This window comes from Hirundo rustica, chromosome 10 (assembly GCF_015227805.2).
Source record: "Hirundo rustica isolate bHirRus1 chromosome 10, bHirRus1.pri.v3, whole genome shotgun sequence".
NCBI lineage: Eukaryota > Metazoa > Chordata > Aves > Passeriformes > Hirundinidae > Hirundo > Hirundo rustica.
The window spans coordinates 6,790,523-6,808,489 of NC_053459.1; the positions used below are offsets into that span (position 1 = coordinate 6,790,523).

General features: G+C 43.7%; 2 protein-coding genes across 4 annotated transcripts in view; both read left to right on the forward strand.

Moving 5' to 3' along the window:
• The first annotated feature begins 843 nt into the window (after positions 1 to 843).
• On the forward strand, positions 844 to 17,813 carry SAG (S-antigen visual arrestin). Of its 3 annotated transcripts, none has more exons than XR_009208187.1 (16): positions 844 to 1,150; positions 2,293 to 2,460; positions 3,045 to 3,105; positions 3,193 to 3,237; positions 3,525 to 3,718; positions 4,444 to 4,503; positions 5,589 to 5,656; positions 5,844 to 5,979; positions 6,288 to 6,372; positions 7,568 to 7,640; positions 8,674 to 8,811; positions 9,112 to 9,189; positions 10,073 to 10,096; positions 10,514 to 10,578; positions 16,449 to 16,664; positions 17,611 to 17,813. XR_009208187.1 is itself a non-coding variant. In XM_040073765.2 (16 exons), exons 2-16 carry the CDS (start codon positions 2,362 to 2,364, stop codon positions 16,540 to 16,542), a joined length of 1,230 nt encoding a protein of 409 aa, XP_039929699.1. In that variant the 5' UTR covers positions 844 to 1,150; positions 2,293 to 2,361; the 3' UTR covers positions 16,543 to 17,213. The 3 variants fall into 3 exon arrangements, 2 of the variants coding, with proteins under 2 accessions (XP_039929699.1, XP_039929700.1); XM_040073765.2 differs by lacking the exon at positions 17,611 to 17,813 and adding an exon at positions 15,812 to 15,821 and having other exon boundaries at positions 16,449 to 17,213; XM_040073766.2 differs by lacking the exon at positions 17,611 to 17,813 and having other exon boundaries at positions 16,449 to 17,213.
• DGKD (diacylglycerol kinase delta) overlaps positions 10,560 to 17,967 on the forward strand; it is a 67,704-nt gene continuing 60,296 nt past the window's right edge. Inside the window, exon 1 of the mRNA XM_040073746.2 lies at positions 10,560 to 10,578. The gene's annotated coding sequence lies outside the window, so the exon portion shown is untranslated. The remainder of the gene's footprint in view (positions 10,579 to 17,967) is intronic.

Below are 17,967 nucleotides of genomic sequence, written 5' to 3' on the forward strand. Positions count from 1 at the left end.
TACAATGACCTGACTTTCCTTCTGCAGCACAGACACGTGGGAATTTCTGTGGTTCCAGCCTGGCTGGTTTGTGTTTGCCAGAGTTGATTAGACAGAGCAGCAATTAAACTCTCCAAATAATCCACCTCCAGTTAATAAAATGTTGCTGGAACCCTTAAAGAACTGAAGAACATTGGTTCTGTCACTATATTCAGGAAAACGTCAGCGATTGTGAGAAGCAAGCTTGATCTGTGACTGCGAGGTTGCTTGAGCTGGAGGGAGCTGTTAGGCTGGCAAGTGGACAGGATATCATGTGATCCTTGTAATCAAATGAGCAGATGCAGCCAGAGGAAAGCTACAGCTGCTCCTGCAGCTCACAAGCCAAAAGTTAACACACAGTGTTGTGCAAAATACCAGGGCCAAATTCACTGCTGGGGGGAAAGCTGCTCTTGGAAGATTAAGGAATAGAAAAGCTCAAGTTAATTGAAATATCTGTGTTTCTTAAATCCCGGGTGTTGTGCTTTTGTAAGTAAATTGAGGAGGGGATTGTACGAGCCAGCAGTGTATTGTTTTGCATCATCATGTCAGTTGGATGCTGGTGGAGCAGTAATAGCTAAATTGCTTAGCAATCATGAGAACAGTGCATTGTTCTCAGTGTTTGACAGTCCATCAAAATGGCTTTTAGTCTTTTATAAACTCCCTCTTCATAAATGGCTCTTGTCTGTTCAGTTTCTTGCCAGGCTGGGTGTCTTGCAGCCCTAGGAAGGAGGAGATAAAGCTTTAGAATAAACTGCTTTCAGTAGCTGTCCTGTGCTACATAAGTCTGGAGTCTTTGTAAAACATGTGAATAGGACATTGTAGACCTCTTCACCGACTACCTGAGTGTCCTTAGGTAATGCCTTGTTGTTGCTGACTTTACCACTTCCCAGCTGAATCTTAGCCCAGATACAATATTTGCTCTTGGAGAGGGATTAATTGTTGAAATCCTGGACGGACGCAACTAGAGACGAGCTTTCAAATCCCCTACAAATTGTGAAGAGGGCAGTAATTCCCGCTGGTAGATGCAAAGAGGCATAGGACACAGCTGCCTTGGAAAATTCATCTTTCTTCAATAATTTAGAAGTTCCCATCACTGTTCGTGAAACTCCTGTGCCATTTGGAACACAGCAAGGTATTTAATGTTAATTGCTTGTGTGTTTCTTTGAGTCTACAGCATGAGTATCATGTCTAGTCAGCTACTAATACTGGTCTGGGCTTGAAAAAGCTACTTAATAAAACCAGAAATGCTTACATGTGTTTCTAATGTCTGCCTTACATTTTTTTCAGCTCTCCAAGAAGCCGTGTTTCCTTTTTCTATGGTTTGTCATCTGCAAATAGGCCCTAGAAACTGTTTTACTGTTTTACTTGAAGCAGTTTTAAAATGGGAAAGCAAGCAGAGAAATAGAATGGGAGCAAATTGCAAGGACAGTCATACTCCATCAGAGCTGGAGTCTAACACACTGCTCTCAATCACACAGCTCTGATGGTGAGGAGTGTAAGGACAGGGTGGCTTCATCCCTTCCTGATGCTTCTCTGTTTCAGTATCTTACAGGGTTAAGGTTGCTCCTGGATCCTCATCCATCAGCTGCCAAAAGGCTTTTTCCCTGTGAATGTGTCTAATCCTGTGATTCAATTAGTATTGGTGATTTCCAGAGCTACCTTTAATCTTCTGTTAACTGGGGAAGTGCTTCACCTTATTTTAAATTTGGTCTCTGATCATCAATGGGATGACTTACAGCAAAGCAAAAAGCTAACCTCTCTGGTTCGTAGCCCTTAGCTTTTCTGGACTTCTCTCTCTGGATATCCCTCGTGCCCTTGTGGTCTCCATTTCTCTTCTTCCTGTCTCCTCTTTTTTCCATTGCTTCTCTTCTTTTCCCTCCATTCTTTCCTCCCCACTTTTCTCTCCCTCCTTATTTTTCTCCTGAAGATTTTTTATTCCATATGTTTTCTACCCCTCAGGTGCAAGCTGTTCCCTACCTCCAAGTATAACTGTTGCCTTTCTGGGCAGGTGGCTGGACTGTTCTATCCTTACAGTGCATTCTGCTTTGTGCTCAGTGCTACTCTTCCCATAATGGATTGCACTGGCTTCTGGTTGAGGAAAATGCAGCAGGACAGATGAGTTCTCATTTGGGGGTTGTTTGACTCCTCAGTAACACAAACCACCTTTGTAGCTTTTAGACAGAGCCACCATTTGGACGCGTGAGGGGTTCTGAAACAGCACAGGAGCACAGTGCTTTACCTACTGCTTTTATCTCATTCATCTGTTTTTCCCAGGCATCTGGGGCAGGACGTTTTGGGACAGAAAAGCTTCATTCACCCACCGTCACATCCCTGTCTTTGACCATGAGCTGCCCTGAGTCTCAAAAGGCCGGGGTTGGTGGGAAGAATGCTGATTCTCCTCAAAAACAAGTTATCTTCAGAAAAAGCACCCGTGACAAAGCTGTGAGTATGATAATAATGGGCTTATTTTGGTTTGAGTTTTACCTGTAGTCAGATTGGAGACTTTTTAGAAAGCCCTTTCCTGTCCCCTTTATTTTTTTCTGAAGAAGGAGTATGAGCCGTATTACCACTAAATTTGAGGAGATGATTTAGGGCAAAATTTTCATGTGTTGTAATACAAGAGAAAGGCAGCTCAGGTCACTTTCCTCCTGGGTTGTATTTCTGCTGGTGAATGTTTAAAACAAAGCTGATTCATTGCCTTTCCAACCTGACAGCACCAAAAATCTTTAAATCTACAATTCTTTGTCCTATGCACAAGTATTTGTGTTGTACCTTTGGGTGTTGGTCTAGATCAGGTCTTCAGTTCTGATGTCCTGAAGCATATGAATAATCCTGTTGAGTCTGCTGGGGGTTGCATGTTTGCTGGAAAAAAAAAAAAAAAAAAAAATATATATATATATATTCCATTTAAAATGGAATTGTTCTGACCTCTGCAAGATTTACAGCTCTCTGATGTGTGTGTGTCTCCTTTCCCTCAACAACCACAAACATTTTATAGTTCAACTGTTGTCATCCTCTCCCCACAGCTGACCATCTACCTGGGAAAGCGGGACTTCATTGACCACATAGAGAACGTGGAACCTGTGGGTAAGTCCACAGGGTGTTGTGCTGCTCTTCCTACTCTCAACCCTGCTCATCCTCTGTTAATCTGGATTTTTTTTCCCTTTCTTTCAGATGGTGTTGTATTGGTGGATCCTGCTCTTATCAAGGGGAAAAAAGGTTTGAGGTTTTCTGCAATGTATGTCTCAGAAATTGTTTATCTTTCTGAGTGAGATGCTAAGGTAGAATCTTTTTATTCTTTTAAGGGTACAAATGTAACTCTCTTCCCCAGTGAATGGGCTTCCTACCAATGCAATGTCTGTTGTTACACACGGGATGAGTACTCACCGGGTTATGCAAGTGTTGAAATGAGTTTCCCTGTCCCCCTGAGGCAGGAGATGTCCTCATCCCTGGAGGCTTCACTGCTATCCTGCTGCATGTTTCACCTGTCCTGTGCTTCTTCTCAGTGTTTGTGTCCCTCACCTGCGTGTTCCGCTACGGCCAGGAGGACATTGATGTGATTGGCCTCGCCTTCCGCCGGGACCTGTTCTTCTCCAGGGTCCAGGTGTACCCTCCTGCTGGCAAGCCAGAGTCTCTCACCCTCTTGCAGGAATCTCTGCTAAAGAAGCTGGGGAAAAACGCTTATCCCTTTTTCTTTACAGTAAGTGTCTCAGAAGAGCCTCTGATTCTCTTCTCGTCTGTACGTACCAGGCTGTGGAGGCCCTGTGATAGACTGAGGATGGGAATTGATAGTGAATTCATGTTCTGCAAGTTCCAGTTTTGAGTGACAGGTGCTGTTACCAATGTATTTTTTTTTCTCTCCTTGCAATCCTGGGAGGTAAAGTACAAGAAGATCCTAACTGTGCAGTGGTCAGAGCACTGTCAGAAGTGTTTTCTTAAAAAAGGCAAGGGAATTTGCAATGGCTTTATGCTAGCAACAGCGCCATATATCCTTGCCTTCCAGTTCCTGAGGGGCTGGAACACTTTTTACCATTGCCCCAGCGCCAAATCCTTTTCCTTTAAAAACTCTGTGTATCAAATAAGGAGATGAAAAGATCTTTACCAGATGTTGTCAGTAAATGAGAGCTGACTGCCAAATTCTAACAGGAAATCCTTCCAGTGCTGTCAGTCACGTGTCTGTCTGAGTGCTCCTGAAGAAGATTCATGTTGTGCATAGACTTTTTTTTTCTTTTATTGACTTCTAATGTATTTTTGGAAGAGAGGGATTTGTTCATACAAGGCAAGTACACTAACCAGAATTCCAAAAGGTTACTGCATTACAATGATTGACCCCTTGTCTTCAGGACTGGGTTTTTTTGAGCAGTATGTTACCTAAAGCATCTCTGTACTGTTGCTTTGGGGCATTTCCTCTTTTTCCTCCCACAGTTTCCAGATTACCTGCCTTGCTCAGTCTGTCTGCAGCCTGCACCTCGTGATGTTGATAAGGTGAGGCCAGTGGGACACTTGTGCTTATCATGGTTAAGGAAAAGTCAGATGGAAAAAAATCATGTGGATTTGTTTAGCTTGATAGTAGGAGAAGGTGGTACTGATTTACTGTGCTGTGCCACAAATGTCAAGAACTAAGGGCTACAAGTACGTGTCACAGAACTCGAGTTGAAATCCTCAAAATAAGAAAGGGAATCTAGACAAATAGTAGCAAGACTACAAAATCTGCAGTGCTGTAGCTTCTTTAAGACTATCACATGATTTGTGGGTTGGCTGCACATAAAATGATTGTGGCTGTGAGGCTACATGAAAGAAAAGGAGACAGTGCCTAAAATCTCACAGATTGCTATAAATAACATCTTAAGACCTGCCCTGAATTAAATGTAGAGAAGAGCTGGCTTGTATGTAAGTGTAAACAGAATAAAAACCCTGTAGTAAAGTCATTAAATAATTATATGTTCTGCAAGTTTTCTGATACTGTTAAAAATGTTCCTTTTATACTTGGCTGGATGCTTGTCTGGACAGCAGAACTAGGAAATCAGCCAGGCAAAGTGGGATGAGAGTCGTATAATCTAGAGGGAAAAGGATAATCTATGTTTTATGCCAGGAAATTATATTCTAGCAAAAATGTCTCTGTAGAGAATTACTTGGGAGTCACACAGGTGCCCCACAATGCTATCAACCTGTTAAAGCAAAGGCTAGCTTGGCATGATCACTTCCATTCCTTAGATGCTGGTTTTGGCATTACACAGCCAACTCAGAGATTCAGTTCAGAAACCCAGGGTGGGCACACTGGTCAGTCTTATGGTGTGACCTTTCCAGCACTGGTCTCACAGGAAGCCTTTCAGGAGCAGGGATGTCACCTTTCAGAGACTGGGATCAAGCCTCATTTATCAGAAGCACTGTAGAACAGGTGGATGTGCCAACACCAGTTGTCAGGGATGTCTGACAGTGGTGGGAGGCCAGAATAATTCGCAGCTGGCAGGAGTCTGCCAATTTCTGGTGTGCATAAAGATACTGAAACATCTGCAGATGTTCCTGTCTTCTGATCCTGACTTCACAGCTGTCCTCTCTCTCTCTGGCAGACCTGTGGGGTGGACTTTGAGGTGAAAGCTTTCTCAACAGAAAATGAGGAAGAGAGAATTCATAGGAGGTAATAGGATATGTCTCTCTTCAGCTTTGCCTTAAAGGGGATGGGTGGTCCAGTGATGCACCCTGGTTGTTTGTCCAGCTTTGCCTCACCTTGTTGGTGACTTCTGGCATATGGGCACATTGGAATGCAGAACTCCTGCCTCTGCCAAGCACTGGCTGTCACCACATTGTCCTCTGCTGCTTCCCAGGAACTCTGCACGTCTGCTGATCCGCAAGGTGCAGTATGCTCCGGAGAAACCAGGGCCCAAGCCTTGTGCAGAGACCACCTGGCAGTTCTTCATGTCCAGCAAACCCCTGCACCTGAAAGCTTCCCTCAGTAAAGAGGTGAGGGGTGTTTGCCCCGGGGCTGGGGGCATCGTGGTATCTGCAGGCCAATGGCATTTTGCTGCTTTCTCAGCTGTGACTGACTTGTCCTGGCACTCAAGGGCTCCAATGCAATTTCTGTCAATGGCTACCGCTAGGGGTGGCTGAAACCCTGTTACCAAAGTCATTGAAGGAAGGGTCATAAATCACTGGGAGGGGTCATCTTCCCCTATCTGGCCTCTGTGAGGTGTAATCTGGGGAAAACTAGAGGGGTTTAGGGCTTGGAAGAAGTCTCCTGGCTGGATTTCTGAGCATCATGTTCCTTCTAGGTATACTACCATGGTGAGCCCATTCCAGTCACTGTCACCATCAACAACAGCACAGAGAAAACAGTGAAGAAGATCAAAGTCCAGGGTAGGTTTTTACTGTTGCTTGGGATTCTTTGAGTGCAATGGGACTGAAAGAGAGACAGAATTTAGTGCTTGTAACAGTTTAAGAAGACAGTTGGGGATATCAGGAATTTGTCCCTCCCCCTGTATGTGCTGCTGTTTCTTTGCTATTCATCAAGTGAAGTGCTTTTTTCCTGATTCTTGTGGTTGCTTGTATGTCTTAATTTCAGGCACCAGACTGTCCCCCCTAGAAAAAGAGAAAGGGTCTGGCTCCTGCAGTGGGCGATGCAGATGTGGGAAAAGTGAGGAAAATGCACCCTTTTTGGGAGGTCACTGGGAAGGGCTCCCTGTCAGTGTGATGCTCCTGTTAACTGTGAATGTGCCTAGATCACAGACAGCTTTGCCTGGCGTCCCAGAAACCCGTGACAGTGTGAGAAACAGCCACTCTGCCACAACAGTGTCATTCCTTCTGAGGAAGCTGAGGGCAGGGGCTGATCTTCATTGCTATGTTTTATATGTGGCACTACATGTTTTCATCCCACAAGCTGCAGAGCTGGGGAAGACAGTCTGAAAGACAAAGGATGGGAAAGAGAAAAGAAGGCAGGGAGAGAACAAGATGGCTGAGGTTCCTACAGAACCATGGCAGGGAAAGCTGTTTCAGTGCCAGTCTGGCACTGTGATTCTCAAATATTTTTGGGTTCTCTTTTATGCCTCTTTTAGGCTTAAAAAGACCTTGTTGGTCCTGGATTCTCTCCTCTTCAGTGGTTGAGTCAGAATTACCCTGGGATTTTTGTGCAGGATTGGAGAATATAAGCTGTTTGTTACCACAGGCTCTGTGCTGATGCTGTCTCCTGAATGCACATGCATGGGCTGTAGGCATACAAGACGTATCAGGACCAGAGATAAAAGCAGACCCAAACAGAGAAGGAAGAGGACATCTTTATAATGGAAAGGGAGGATCCCAAGAGAAACTATAGCTTATTGACTTGCTGTTGTCTCCAAATCCAGGCCAGGTGCCTTTAGGGAATACAGACTTTGGCCATTGGTGTGCTGTTGGTCTCTGTCCAGGTCAGGCTATCTGGTCCCTTCAGGCTCTAAATGGATGGGGTTTTCTGCTGTCTTCACCATGTTTCCCATTCCTGGGACTTGGGGTGGGGGCAGCCATGTTGTTTGTGGTGTGCGCACACACCTGAGTGTCCTCTTTCTTCTTTCTCCCTCAGTGGAGCAGGTGGCCAATGTGGTGCTATACTCCAGTGACTTCTACACCAAAGTGGTGGCTGCTGAGGAAGCACAGTGAGTGAATGCTCGTGCTCCTTCACATCCTTTTAATTACCCTCTACATCAGTAATGAGAAGTTCTCATAATTACAGTGGCAGTCTCCTGCTGTTACAGTGCTCTCTCCTCTTACTTTGTGTGTGCCACACCACTCGTACTCTCCAGATGCAGCTGGTCCCCATTTTGCAGAGCAGCAGAGATCCTCAGGTTTTTTCAGGGAGCGGGGATGTTGCAGAAGAGCTTTGAAGAGTAATTACCTGCTACACAAGCTTTTAGTGGTGTTGGCAGAAGGTTCCCACTTGCTGGAAATCTTTAAATAGAGATGCAACACTTTTCTGAAAGGTGCTGCTGTTTGAGTGGAAGTCATGGACACTCTTGCTTGAGCAAGAGCATTTCATTTGGTTTCTTCTGGCCTGAGAAAGCCCACAGAAACCTTGAGTCTGTAGATGTTATGGAGAACCACTTGTATTTTTTCACTGTACTGGCAGTGCAACTCTGAACCTCACACTCTGAGGAAGGTTGGGCATACCCAGGTGCTTGATATTTGTCTGGTGTTCTGCTCTGTAGCTTAGGGACATGTTTTCTGTTCAGTATTGATATTCTCAGCTAGGATTCATTCTGTCCACATTCAGAGCTTTGCGGCACTGAGGATGTGGCCTCGAGTTGCACCTGGGGAGGTGTAGGTTGGATATTAGGAAAAATAGGTGTGGCACTTTGGGGTCATAGTTCACTGGTGGCCTTAGCAGTGTTGGGTTAATGGTTGGACTTGGTCACCTTAAAGGGTCTTTGCAACCTAAACTATTATTCTGTGGTTTTGACCTACTTTTCTGTCTTAACGTGAAATTAAGCATTTTCTATAAGTGCTTGTTTTTCTCTGCTGATTATAAAGGGAATGTTGCTGACTAGATTAGAGGTGGACGTCTCTATTGTTGACATCTGAATTTGCAGAGATAAATTCCTCTCCTTTTGGACAGCTTTGTAATCTGTTTTGAAATTCTCCTAGTTGGGTGTGTAACACACCACAGTGTATTACTCCCTTTCTTATTTTCAGTGAGAAGGTGCAGCCAAACAGCAGCCTGACCAAGACACTGACACTTCTGCCCTTGCTTGCAAATAACCGGGAGACAAAGGAAATAGCTCTGGATGGAAAACTGAAGGATGAGGACACCAACTTGGCTTCTAGTACTATGTGAGTGGAGTTTTAAATGGTCCCAGGTCGTGGGAGAGTTCGAGAGAAGAGGGGAGGATGGAGGAGACACTTCCCTCAGGACTGGGTAAAGTCGTGCCCGGATGGACACGTGCAGCACCGTTACTCATGCCATCATGCTCATGCAGGGTGAACGGTGCTCACAGGTCCTGAGAGGCATTGGCTGCACCTGAGGCCTGCCTGCCCTCCCGCTTTCAGGATGTTCCCCAAGTTCTTGCTCCAGGTGTGTGTTGTTGCTGTACTGCTGTGCCACCTCACACTTCTCTCTGTTTTCTCTGGCAGCATTAAGGATGGAATAGACAAGACAGTCATGGGGATTCTGGTTTCCTACAAGATCAAAGTGAAGCTCACTGTTCCAGGGTAAGTGTAACACACTTGGCTATGTCTGCCTGGAGTTAAGGGAGGGGAGTGTGTTCATGCCATCGGTGGATGAGGAGAGACCAGAACAGTCCATCCCAAGAGAAAGGGCGCATGTTATAGGATATGAGGCTCCCTATAAAGCATAAATTTCCTGGAAAACAATCTTGGCCTATCCACAGAACTTGTCCTGAGCCAAATGGTTTGTATTACTCTCCTTTAGATACCATATGACTTTCTGGTTGAACCATTGGAACCTCTGGTTTGCATTGCAATTTTTGTTTCAAAGCCATAACCTATTTTGTGAGTAGTGAACTGAAACTTTGTGTGAACCTTTATGTTGGCATTGCTGTTCTCCCAGAGCAGAAGGTGAAAATGTCTGCCTGAGAGTGATAAAAGTTGTAGCTCAGGTTCTGTACTCAGCCAGCTTTCTGGGTAAAGCTCATGTTACCAACATGAGCCAGATCCAGGATACAGTGCAAAAAATGACAAGGATAGTGACTCTCAGTTGATGATAGTCACCAGCCACATTTGTATTTCATTCATCTGTCCTTTGTTCTAGTATAAAAATGCACCAAAGATTTGCCTAAAGCATGCTAGAATGCCTGCTTTCTTCTGTGGTCATCCACTTGCCTTTTGGCTCTTGGAAAAGGGGCCATGCCCAACACTTGGTCAGGAGTTCAAAAACTTAGACTCTTTCTCCATTGGAATGACGTGAAAAAGACTATCTTTTTTAAAAACAAGCTTAGTTAAATTTGTGGCAAGTATAGAACAATACAAGAGGAAAGTGATTTCAGTCGTGCACCAATTAAACAGCATTTGACTGGACTACCAGAATAGAAAGGCATTAAATATTCTTTGTTTTTCTCCTTGTTTTCCTTTGTAGCATGCTGGGAGACCTCACTTCCAGGTAAATGTCATCTTCCTGTTCAGACTATGCAGTCCTAGTTGTTAGCTCATCTTTTTATTCTCTTTCTTATTGCCATTCCCACCTCCCTAAATAAAAGTAACTCTCCCTTACGCTGTTAGAAGCAAGTAGTTTGTGGTTCTGCTGTGAAAATGAAGCTATGACAACAGTATCTTTTGATTTTATATACATGGAAGTATATTCAGCAAACAATAAACCCAGTCTGTGAAAGTGGATATGCCTGGATATTTGTGGAGAAATTGGAGCTTAACTTTTTGAGAGGAAAATTATGATTAGAAAAATATGAAAGAATGGGTAAAGCTGGAGTTGAGGGCTCAGGCTGGCCCGAGGAGAAAGGAGGCTGAACCAGGCACATGGTGTGGAGCTGTGGATCTGATGCATTCTTTCTTCTCCCTAAAGTGAAGTGGGCACAGAGCTGCCATTCCGTCTCATGCACCCCAAACCTGAGGAGAAGAACCCAGCAGGTCAGTTACACCTGGTTTTTGCCTTTGTTCATTAACAGGCTCTGGTGAGATCTCACCTTGTAAGGCTTAGAGTGATCTGTGCTACAGGAAGCCTTCAGATCCTACAAGGCTGCAGCATGGAGCTGTTCTGTGTGTTTGTGTGTCTGTGTATGTGTGTGTATGCATGTATCAATCTCCAGGCACTAAGTAACAGAGAGCAGGGATGCAAAGATGGGAGAAAATGGAAGAGATGTTCCCTTTCATCTTTCTGTATAGAATCACAGCTCAGAGAACAGGGGTTTGAGGAGGCTCTGCACAGTTAAATCTCATGATTGCAGTGCAAAATGTCCTACATGAAGCTGTCAGCAATTCCTAGCCAGATTACAGTAAAAGAAAAAATCTGACACCGAAAATACCTAACACACATGAACATTGTACAAAGCCAAATATTTATAAGCAAAGTGAAGAGGTGATGAAACTACTGATGATTCTTGAGTCTCTGTTATCTTGATGTGGCATTTGCCATGGTGTTTGTGATGTGGCTCTTGTGCAGTGGTTATCCAAGATGAGCATCTCTTCAACATTAAGACTCTATGTGAAGTGGAGGAGCTCTATAACAGTTAAGGAGCAAGCCTTACCCAGGCATCTTGAGGCTTGGGATCAGATGCCAAAACCACAGGCTGTCAGGAGCTTCCTCCCACTTCCTCAGGCCCTGGCTGGCTCTGTTCACCAGTGGTGAGCACCAGAGTTTGCAAGGTGCTCACACCAAATCAGAAGCCCCTGCAGAGCATCTGAAGCCTCTCTTGACCACCAGACACACCAGCCCTTTCCTGCTGGGGCTGTTACAGATGAGCCGTCTTGTCCTACCTTCTACACTGAAACAAAGTTTAGTGGGCTTCAAACAAAAGCCATGGCTGCTTTTGTGCACCTTTTTCTTTCTTTCTTTTTCTTTTTCTCTTTGTGCCCAAACTGACCTAAAGCTGCTGTTTCTAAGAGTATGAAACTGGAAAGTGACAGTGGAACCTTTGAGAAGAGTTATCCTGAGATAGGTGCTTTGATCTATACTGGAAGCATTAGAAAGGGGTGACTTGAGCCCTTACTGTGTGAAATTATTGGAGGAATCAGAGGCCTGGTGATCCACACCACATTCAGATGCTCTGGTTGGAATCAGGCTTTGCTAATTATAGATGTGCTGGAGTGGGCAAAGGTAGGTTTTATTTCTCCTGTAACAGTTGCAATACTGCAAAGTCATTTTCCCTGGGAAAGCCCCTGCTGTGAGCATTTCTCTTGGCACAGAAGTGGTGGGGGCTGGGATGGTACTGGTGATCCCAGGAGTTTGGCTGGTGAGGGCCATCTAGTGCCTCTGGGTAGCTCAGGAGCTTTCATGGACACCAGGGAAAGCTTGAAAACATCTGACAAGGCTCATCCAAAGGTTTAGGCAACTGTAAAGAATGTTACATTTTTAGAGTGGCGTGAATTTTTTTTAATGTGACTTTTTTGGTGTTAAAAATGCCAACACCCCGTTTTTTTTACTTTATACTTCTGGCAGAAGCATTTGTAATATGAGGAAAAATGGAAGTCAGGTAATTCTCCCTCCTAAGATCATTTCAAAGAACGGATGATGTACTCCTTTATATAGTACACTCAAAAGGATGTGGGCAGAAAACTTTACAAGGAAAATGGAGACCAGCAATATTTTTCAGTTTCGTTCCCCCAGCACATCCTCTTACCAGAATCACAGCCCACATGTTGTTGGCTACATCAAAGTCTTCTAGGAGCTTGCTGTTAGAAGTGTCAGCCATGCTCCATGCATTTTGTACACATGGAAATACCAGGTTTCTTATAAACTGAAAAAAATGCAGGTAATTTCAGGAGCTATGCCATGGGAAAGCCCTGCAAATGGTTAGCTCAGGAAATAAATGCTTTCTCTTAAAAAAAAGATACTCTAACACAACAGAAAATTCCTCTGAAGCCTGAATAACTGACTTGAAAACTGTGCTGGAATGTGATGCCTGAGCTTATTACAGGGAATAAAACAGTTTCCCATATGAAGCTGGTAAACTGAAACTCTCTTCAGCTTTATTGGTTGGTAGTTTTCCATGCACCGTGCTTTATCCCTTTTCCCAGTTGTGAGTTCAGGCTTTTTAGTTTTTTCTTCTACCACTTTAGCTCATGAACTCTGAAAAACATTAGTGTTTCATTAGTGAAATACCATCTAATTTGGAATCAAGCAAATCCAGGCTAAATTGCAGAGATGGAGTTTCAACACAGTTTTTAGACTCTCAAAGGTCCCAAAAGATGGAATTTTTCTTTCTTAGCTTGTTCAGCAGCCTCTGCAGTAAGCGTAGGCAGAGGTGCATGCACAGGGAATTTTGAGACCATTCCTCATCTTCTTTTTCCATTTCCTGACGAATCAGTAGTGACCGATTTGCCTTCTGCACCCTCCTGCTCACTTGACTGTTTTAAGGCATAGCTGGAAGAACAGAAAGAAGTCAGAGCAACCATCTTATGGAATTAAAACTGGAGTGGGACTAAAAAATGCCACATACTGTGATTTATTTTGCAGTGGGGGAATATAATTTTCTCTAGCCAAGGTGATTTATGGCAGAAGTAAAATGTGTAGCATCGATGCATTTAATCATGCAGGGCTGACTTGAGTGCAGAGAACCTCAGAAAGGTAAGCGTCCCAAGAACATGATGTAATTTTTTCAGGGCCAAGCTGGGGCAAGTGTGAGCAAGTGCTATGTTCTCTGTTTCACAGCAGATGGCTTTGCCCTCTCTAGTTGTCTGAGCAAGCTGTGAAAGCGTTCATCTCTCAGTAAACAGCAGGTCTGTCACAGTGCATAGCTATTGCAGATTGCTTGATCTCTCTTCCTGTGCCAGCAGGAGACAGAAAAGAAGCAGCTTGCTCCCTTTCCTTCTCTGTGTTCATCACTTCCTTCTCTTGGTCTTCTGCTAGGCCAGGATTTGCATGTTTCATGTGTGCTGGTTTTGCAACTGTTTTTGGACCCACGTGGTTTACATGTGGTTATTTTTAGGCAAGGCAGCTCCTGTCACATTGGCAGTCTGTGTCTGTTCTGCCTGTTGACAAAACACGTGTAGGGATCTGTTTCTTTTAAAGCTACATTCAAACTGGGCTGTGTCTCTTCATGCTTCCAAGACCTTTCCTGGTCAGCACTTAGCCCAGAAGTTCCCGCTGGGTTTTCTTCAAGGCTGCGCTCTCTGCATGAGTTCTTTGGTCTGGGGTTTTCCTGCCAGTCTTCTGTTGTTTTACGTTTTTGGGCCTATGTCTTGGACACTGGCCTTTGTTTTGGCTGTTGTTCAACAAATGGTCATTTATCTGCTCCCTAATTAAACTTACACAAAAGAGCTGCTTTCAAGAAACCCAGGAATGCTTTGTCCCTCTAACAGCAAAGCAACACTTTGCCTGTTTTGGTGTTGTGACTTTCAGAAATTAGGAAATTTTAAAGCATTTAATGTCTAGGGAAATAACAAAACCTACTCTCTTTTTCTTTTCTACCCCATCAAGTGAAGAGAGGTTAAAAGGAAGTTTATATTGACATTTACCACATGCTATGACTTGAATTATTCGGAATGATTTCAGTGGCTGCATAATAAAAGTTTCCAGAAAACCCTCCCCTGAGAGGACAATGGTATTCTAGACCCTCATCAATCCCCCTCCCATCCCAACCCTCAAAACAATTGCTGGAATGCTAATTAAAAGAAACAAAAGTCTACCCATTTTCTGAGAATTTTTCAATATTATAATATTAAATAAGCCACAAGATAGCCAGAAAACTCTAGAGTGGAGCTACCTCCTGCTAGGGTGCAAGAGATAGCATGTTGGAGATAGTGTTGCAGCCTGAAGGTGAAGTGGTGCATCTTTGAATGTAATCTTCCATCTGAGATATATTTGAAGCACTACTGTGCTGGCACACAACCTGTGTATTGACTCAGTAATCATTTACCTGACAGTAAAATATATGCCCAATTGAAACAATACCTATTTCCCTCCTCGCTCCATTTCACAAAATCAGTTTCAAATCATTGGTGGGGATCTCATTCAGCTTCACCCATATCACTGATATCACTGTTCCCATAGTGATGAAGGTATCTCTGAGAGGGAGAAGAGAGCAGACTAAAGAATAAAAATTGGAGAAAAAATGGAATGAGAATATGTTGGAAATTGTAGAAGTTCTAAATGTTTCATTTAAAATCCATTTCAGTCAAGCATACATGCCCTGAGACTTTCCAGACTTCATCTTGGCTTCTGTCCTGGTCTGGAGAGATGCCATCAGGAGTGTCTTTACATGAGCCATCCTTTGAGGCATTTTGGCTGGAGTGGCCCCCTTTGGCACACTTTTAATGCTGACTTTTCCAGCAGTGCTTGTTGCCCTTGATTGCAGTGTGTGTCATGGATGGGAAATCTCCAGGTAGAGTTCTCCAGTCACTGAAGTGTCCCACATCCCTGCTGACTTCTGTAGAACAAGGGTGCTTTGCTCCCTGACCCAAAGCCATGAGAAGTAAGCCAGTGAAGTGACTATGCCTTGGTAAAATAACTGTGAGAACAGTAAAATCCCTACAAATACAGTCTTCTGCTTATTTTAGGCTGTGCTGAAACAGCTTTCAAGGAGTCCTGCTAGTAAGTAGGATTTGTCATAATGTGGTTAGCAAAGCTTCCACTAAAGAAACACGAATGCCAAAGGTCTTGAAACCACTTTTAGGGCAAGATGAAATCAGGAGTGTTGCCCCAAAGGCCTTAACCCATCTGATGAAAGATCCCTGAGGTGTTTCTGTACTTTGACCTCTAATTTTAATACCTCCATGTTTATTGAACAAGAGCATCATCTTGTCATCAGCTGACTTCAACCAGAGTGACAGAGCAATTAAAGCTGACATCATTTCATGCTCAGAGTGCAGGTGTGTGCACAGATGTCTCCCACAGCTGTGACCATGAGCAAGCATAGATGAGAAAATCTGTCTTTGTTCCTCAGCCCTTCAGATAGCTTGGGCAGGGCTGCTGGAATGCTTTTCCATTTGGGACATTGAGTTTTGCCTCATCAGGTGTAGGTATGCACATTTTGAGACTTTCTGGAATTCTACTTGTACTGCTGCAAATCCTGCTTCTTGTCACACCTCTGGCTTGTCAGTTTATACATTTTTGCATTAAACATTTTGCAATTGTTTTAGCATCTGCTGTTCTGACTACCTGGTGTGTCTTTTTTCCTCCTTTGCTGCATGCTCATGACTGCAGGGAAGGATGGGTAAGTTTCTTTTAGTATTTCACATTCTAGCTACACTTGTGGATTGACTCTTTTCAAAACTCCTCAAAACTGTCCAAAAAATCCCCAGCTTAAAATCCAAAGTGAGCAAGTTACTGCAGCCTGACAAATGACTGCCCTGAGTTAAACAGCAGTGAGTGACCATGTGAAGACAGATTAAGAGATCATGTTTTGCCTAACAGCACAAACACACCAGGAGGGGTGTGTTTGTGCCTTATAGCTGGAAGTGTAAGGAACTTAATAGGTGTGCCTCTGTTTTAGTGTAGAAGGAATAAGGGTGAAATATTTCACATTTTATCCCTAGACAAAGCCCCTTGCAGGCTCTAGGCTGTTCAGCTGGCTGATCAATATGTATCTGGAATGGACATGATTCAGTACAGATGAAAACATCCTCGGTTTGTTCCTTGAATTGCTCAATCAACTGCTTTTCATTTTAGCTGGAATAGCACCAGTGAAGATGGTGCCTGTGGGAATGTGATCCAAATCCCTTTGGAGACAAAGGAAACATTACCAGTCTGCTGTGGGCTTCTCTTCTTCCTCCTGTGTGTTGCTGTCTCTAGTCTACTGGTGTAACATCATTTTGAAAGACCTGTGTTTCTTTCATTGCAGTGAAGCAGAGCTGGTATTTGAGGAGTTTGCTCGTCAACAGCTAAAAAATACACCCGATGAAGAGGACAAGAATTCACCCTCAACTGATGAGTGATTAATAGAGCAGGCTGACAGAGGAGCTGTGTTGTTTGGCTTCAATTACAAACGTAGGACCTAAGTTTCTAGTAACCTGCATGTTCTTGGTTTATTCATGGTCTTCCAAGGATCAGCCCTGAGGTCAGTGGACATCAGGAATCTTTATTGCTTATTACAAGATTCACCTCAAGAGGAATGTGGCAAACACAATACCTGGTTCCTACTCAGGCTACCAGGGGAGGTCAAGACATCTGCCATGTCATGACTTCTGCTTTCAGGGCTGCCTAATAAAAAGATTGGTTGCTTTCAGCACTGGTGAGAGCTTAAATGAGGGTTTATGCAGCCTGCCTGGACTTACTCAGTGTCAGAGTCTGTGACTTTGAAGTGCCAGTGAACCAAATCCTAGCCTGGAAGGCAGGCTTGCAGTCATGGGTGATTCATCAAAGTTTCTCAGCAGACTGTACAAAACTGATTTTATTTGCTTTTGGTTGCTTTTGCTTGATGCTTTACCAAATTCAGCTAGTGAACTTTTCCAGTGTTTGCACTGTCCCCAGGTGGCTTTTACATCCACTTTCTGTAGCAGTAAATGTCTCACAAGTTGTCTCCCACAGCACTGACAATGCCAATACACAGTATTAGCTTTCTAGCAATGTGCTGAATAACCAGGTTATTAAAGAGGAGATAAATGAGCACTGTCCATGAATTGCTTAAAGCTTCTATATACAATGCCAAACAGAAATACAAGTCCAGACAGAGCCTGTATTTAATCTAGTTTCCTGTAGGCAACTGCTTCAAAAGAGGGTGCAGGAAAATTAAGGAGGAAATTATTGTGCAGCCTTCCCTGAGAAGCCTTTCCCAACATCCATCTGCCAGCAGCTGGTTTATGCTCAAAGAAATGAGATTGCTTTCTGTAAACTTTGTTTTCTCATGTTGATCTAGATATTCTCATTATCCATGTAAATGTTGGATATTTTCCTGGATCTCACTTAGGTTTTTGCTGAAGTGAGTTGCATCAGCTAATTATATTTTGCATGTAAAACAACTGGTGTTTTATTTTTCTCATTTGTGCTTTAAATCTCCTTTTCAGTGTCCCTGGTTTAAATTCTTCTGGAAAATCTGAATGCAGAATCCACACTGATTAACACAGGCTCATGTTTCACATCCTGCACTCTGGAAAATAGAATTAAGAACTTCACACCTATATCTGTTTGCTTCTGTAAACTGGTCTTGATTAAGAGTCTGGAAGCAGTTAATTAAGACCACAACTGACTCCAGGGTTCCATCAATGCTCTCCCCTCATACACCTGTTTCTCAGTGCTGCCCATCAGTCACAGGTGTCTCACTTTAGCTTGAATTGCAAGAGGCACAATGTTTGCTCTGCACTGGGTGCTTTGCTGCTAAAGGAACTCGGCCAGTTCCAGGTGTTTGTGATCAGGATAATTTC

What these genes read in the sequence shown, in the direction of transcription:
- SAG (XM_040073765.2), top strand. Translation starts at nt 2,362, where the DNA reads ATGAGCTGCCCTGAGTCTCAAAAGGCCGGGGTTGGTGGGAAGAATGCT. An exon ending in GAAGAGAGAATTCATAGGAG is followed by an intron (nt 5,657 to 5,843) that starts GTAATAGGATAT and finishes GCTGCTTCCCAG; the next exon opens with GAACTCTGCACGTCTGCTGA. An exon ending in AACTTGGCTTCTAGTACTAT is followed by an intron (nt 8,812 to 9,111) that starts GTGAGTGGAGTT and finishes TTTCTCTGGCAG; the next exon opens with CATTAAGGATGGAATAGACA.